This window comes from Acanthisitta chloris, unplaced genomic scaffold, assembly GCF_000695815.1.
Source record: "Acanthisitta chloris isolate BGI_N310 unplaced genomic scaffold, ASM69581v1 scaffold20900, whole genome shotgun sequence".
NCBI classification, from domain to species: Eukaryota; Metazoa; Chordata; class Aves; order Passeriformes; family Acanthisittidae; genus Acanthisitta; species Acanthisitta chloris.
In genome coordinates this window covers 76,302-81,176 of record NW_008652464.1, presented here as the reverse complement: position 1 = coordinate 81,176, position 4,875 = coordinate 76,302, and the positions used below count along the sequence as shown (strand labels likewise).

Sequence of the window (4,875 nt, the reverse complement as noted above, 5' to 3'; positions counted from 1 at the left end):
ACGGGGCGAGGGCGTCGGGCGGGGAAGGGATGTCGGGGATGGTTCACCTGGTGCTCGGGGAGCTGGCAGGGCATCCTCGTCCCAACCTCAGCTAGGGCAGGGTCCGGCAGGTGGTGCCGCCTTGGGGGTTGCAGCTCAGCCTAAAGTAAAACGTGTGTCTGCTCCGTTATATGCTAAGGGAGTTAGGATTGTTCAGCCTGGAGGAGGCTCAGGGGAGACCTTATCACCCTCTGCAACTCCCTGACAGGAGGTTGGAGTCAGGTGGGGGTTGGTCTCTTCTCCCAGGCAACCAGCAGCAGGACAAGAGGGCACAGACTCAAGCTCTGCCAGGGAAGGGTTAGGTTGGATATTAGGAAGAGATTTTTTTTTTTTACAGAGGGTGATCAGACATTGGAATGTGCTGCCCAGGCAGGTGGTGTATTCACCGTCCCTGGGGGTTTTCAAGCCGAGACTGGATGTGGCACTTAGTGCCATGGGCTAGTAACCACAGTAGGGTTGGACTCGATGAGCTCTGAGGTCTCTTCCAACCTGGTTGATTCTATGATTCTATTCTATGATTCTATACCTCAAACCCCCAAATCTAAACCCAAAGGATCACATAGGGCTGTATCTCCATACTTTTGCTGACCTGTGGTACCCAGGGCCACAAGGCAACTTGGCTGGTGATGTTGTGGGCTGGGTGTCCACCCACCCCATCTGTGACAGAGGGTCAGCATGATGCTTCTTGCTGGATTCTGTCCCTGCAGGGCTCACTGGTCTTCCTGGTGAGTGGGCTGGTGGTGCTGGGCTATGCAGCAGCCCTCAGCACCCAGCCCACCTACCAGGGGGTGGTACGGGCGGTGTGTGGGGCAGCAGCAGGGAAGCTCTGTGAGGTTTGCTTCCTCCTCAACCTCTTCATGATCTCCGTGGCCCTCCTCAGAGTCGTGGGTGACCAGCTGGAGAAACGTGAGTTGTTTCCATCCAAAGTGTTTGGGGCTTGCTTGGGGCTATAGCAGCTCTCGGGAGTGAGGGGAAGGTGGTCCCACATGGGCTGGGGTGAGCCCCAGGCTTTTCTTGGGGATTCTGAGGGCATGGGGCTCCCTGGTCCTGCCGTGGTGTGATGCTCCCGACCCTCTTGGGCCATGTTTCAGGGCACAGCTGACCCTCCACTGCCCCTCACAGTGTGTGACTCCCTGTACCTCAACGGGACACTGAGCGGGGCGCCCCAGCTGCCCCCCTGGTACGTGGACCAGCGCTTCACCCTCTCGGCTCTCTGTGTCCTCATCATCTTCCCACTCTCCGTCCCCAGAGAGATTGGCTTCCAGAAGTATTCCAGGTATGACCTGGGCCATCCCTGTGGTGGCCCACTCCTGTGTACCCTGTACCCCAGGTCATCTCCTCCTGGGAACCTGTGGGGCCGTGGGACCTCCCCTCCCTTCCTCCCAGCTGTGTGCTGATGGTCTCCCATGCCCTGGCAGCATCCTGGGCACACTGGCAGCCTGCTACCTCACTCTCGTCATCATCCTGAAATACCACCTGCAGGCAGAGAACCTGAGCTTGACCGAACCACCCCAGCCCTCCAGGTAAGGGGATCAGTCCCATGTCCCTCCTGCCCCCATCTTCCTGGCATGGGCAGGGCTGGAGGCAGTGCAGGGGTGGCCCTGGGCTTGGTGTGGGTGTGGGTGTGTGGGTATGTGTGTAAGCTGGGGATAGCTCACAGTAGTGGTAGTCGGGTGGCAGCTCCCAGCCCCAGCTTGCATGCCAGCAATCCTCCTTTCTCCCAGAATCTCTGGGCAAGAAGTTTCCATGGTGGCATCCAGGCTGCACAATTTATGCTGCCAAGGTTCCCACTGCTTTTGTGAGTCTCAAGCCCTTTGCCCTGCTTCCTTCCAACATGTCACAGGTCCTCCTCCTGGGCCTCTGTCTTCAGTGTCATTCCCACCATTTGCTTTGGCTTCCAGGTAGGTTACCTTGGTCCTCCTGGCCCCAGCTGCCAGGGCAGTGCTGGCAGCCTCCTGTGGCATCCCAGACCATGGGGACACTGTCCCTTGAGAGGGAGGTTGCAGGGAAGGGGACCTGGTTGTCACCAGAGGTGACTGTGGGGCAGAATACAAGCCCCTGGAGATTGGGGCACCCACAGGTGGGAGAGCAGAGCAGGGCAGGGCACCCACAGGTGGGAGGACGGATGCTGGTGGTGGGGGTTGTTCCTGCATGGTGCCCCAGTGCCATCCCCCCTTGCCTTGCAGTGCCACGAGGCATGTGTGGCCATCTACAGCAGCATGCGCAACCAGAGCTTCTCCCACTGGGTCACCGTCTCTGTGCTCTCCATGCTCATCTGCCTGCTCATCTACTCCCTCACTGGTAACCCCAACACCGAACCCTTCACCTCCTCCTTTCCCCAAGGGTCCCCTCCCCATGGCTCATCCATCCTCCTCAGGCCTCCTCTGTCCAGTTCACTGGCACAGCCACCCACCCCTCCCTTCCTGTCAGCAGGAGTCTATGGCTACCTGACCTTTGGCGACGCTGTGGCATCTGATGTCCTGATGTCCTACCCAGGGAATGACCCAATTGTCATCGTCGCCCGCCTGCTCTTCGGTGTCTCCATTGTCACCATTTACCCCATCGTGGTGCTGCTGGGCAGGTGAGGTCGCTGTGGCCAGCTGGTTGTCCTCCCTGGCCAGTGCAGCTCCTCTGGGTGCCATCAGCCCTGATCCCCTCTCCCAGATCGGTGGTGAAGGACTTGTGTGCAACCCCCAAGCGCAGAGCCATGGCCGTGTCTGAGGCACATGAGCAGCGGAGCCGAGTGGCACTGACAGTCACCTGGATGGCAGCAACTCTCGCCATCGCCCTGTTCGTCCCCGACATCGGCAAAGTCATCGAGCTCATCGGGGGCATCAGTGCCTTCTTCATCTTCATCTTCCCAGGCAAGAGTGAGCAGTGGGAGGGAGGAGAGGGAGGTTGCCGGTGCCAAGAGCATCACTGCAGTGGTAGGTGGCCTGTCCTGCCCCTGTTTTGGGGGTGCAGGGCTGTGCTTGTGGGGAACACTGCAGTGGGGCTGGGTGAAGGGTACCATGGCAGTGGAGCTGAGCTTCTGCATTGACAGCAGGGCTGTGCCTGGTGTGCATGACAGGGACCCACAGCCTCGGGCCACGCAAAAAGTGAGTGTCTGCGCGCGCGGCAGCAGTGGGGACCAAGGGAAGGGGCAGGGGAAGAGTGTGGCATCCCATGAGCCATGGCCCAGGCAGAAACTTGGGGGGTCAACCTGGGCACAGGGATTTAGGTATGGAGGGAAGTGCTCTACTGGAGCTGTGCCTGGATATTGGGGCTGTGCCTGAGTGTCAGGAATGTACCCAGGTGTCTGGGAGGTGTCAGACACTGGGGATGTGCCTGGATACCATGGGTGTGCCCAGGCAATGGGGTTATGCCCAGGTTGTGTTTGGGTGTTGGGGGTGTGCCCAGGTACTTATATGACAGAAGAGCTGTGTGGTTTGGTGGCACTGGGGCACCTGCTGGGGGCTGGGGTGGAGCTGTCAGGTTGGGGGGCAGAGATACATGGTGCCAAGGCTGGATCAGTTGTTCACTCTGTGTGCACTTAAGTGTATGTATCTGTGGTGCCCCTGGGGGAGCAGCAGAGTTCAAGTGAGGATGAAGGTTATGTTGGTGGGTCCTGTCCCCCATGGCAGGTGGAGACATCTCCCGAGGGCACTGGGGTCTTGGTCAAGAGCGTGTCTGGGGGGGGTCCGTGGCTGTCTGGCCAGGAGTGACCATTCCCCCTTGGGTGCCAAAGTGCTAGAAGGATGAGCGAGGCAAGCAAGGAGCACCCAGGTGGGTGACAAGGTCTTGGACATGTCCCTTGGCGAGACTTGCCAGAGCATGAGGAGAGGGGACAACATGAGCTGGGGCAATGGAGACTGTGAGGGGACAGTCCCAGCCTGCCTGGGGCAGTTCAGGAAGGAGCACGGTGAAAACAACTCTGCGACAGAGCAGCAGCAGAGTTTGGTGGTGAGTGCTGTGTCCCAGGGGCTTAGTATCTGGCTGAGGTGGAGGACTGTGTGCCTGGGGAGAGGGGAAACAGGGAGGTGCAGACCCATGGGACTGGGGATGGAGCCGGGATGGAGGCAGGGGTGGAAGCATGTGGCAGGGGGTATGTGGGAGCCCAAGCACAGGGTGGATGTGTCTGTGCTCCCTCAAGGGGCCACTGGGCACAGGCACAGCTGGGAATGATCTCATGGTGGCATCTGCTAGGCTTTTGACCAGGTTTTGTGTGTCGTTGCAGTGGACATTGGGGTTGAGCCAGAGTGGCTGTTCAGCCATCCACTGGGAGAAATGCAGAGGAGCATGGCAGAGGAGGCTGAGACCCCATAGAGAGCCCCACACCCAGGGGAGCTGGGGTACAGGGGTGGCCTGTTACTGGGGGTCAGCTCTGTCCCAGCAGGTCTCTGCTTGTGTCACCACAGGGCTGCTCTCATCGCTTGGGGTGTCCTCTCTGTGCTTGGCGGCACCTTCGTCTGCGGGCAGAGCGCTGCCCTGGCCGTGCTGGGGCTGCTGCGCTGAGTGGCCACAGACCCTGCATCGTGACTCCCACCATGACCCCCAGCCCCATCACCCGGGACAGACCCCTGAACACAGCCACACCACTGGATCCCATCACGGTTTTATTTGGCATCACCGTCCCCGTTGTACAGTGGCTAATAAAGACAGACAGGGTATCGGCAAGGGTCCTGTGCCACACACCCTGAGGGACCCTGCGCACGGCAGGGTGGGTGTGGGATGGGCACAGACAGACAGACACACAGACAGAAGTACAGACCCCAGGAAGGTGGGACGGGGGGCAGCCACCCTCACTCCTGCAAGGCACCTGCTGCAACTGCACACATGTGAAGGAAACCCTCACCC

General features: G+C 59.8%; 1 protein-coding gene across 1 annotated transcript; it reads left to right on the top strand.

Moving 5' to 3' along the window:
• Window positions 1–705: 705 nt before the first annotated feature.
• SLC38A8 (solute carrier family 38, member 8) lies at window positions 706–4,533 on the top strand (the record flags this gene model as incomplete). Its single annotated transcript, XM_009077463.1, has 9 exons — window positions 706–945; window positions 1,162–1,315; window positions 1,458–1,562; window positions 1,883–1,940; window positions 2,226–2,340; window positions 2,473–2,620; window positions 2,704–2,903; window positions 3,086–3,137; window positions 4,437–4,533. Coding segments are annotated over 9 exons (1,169 nt in total), but the record flags the coding sequence as incomplete, so codon positions are not given.
• Between the last annotated feature and the right edge of the window lie 342 nt (window positions 4,534–4,875).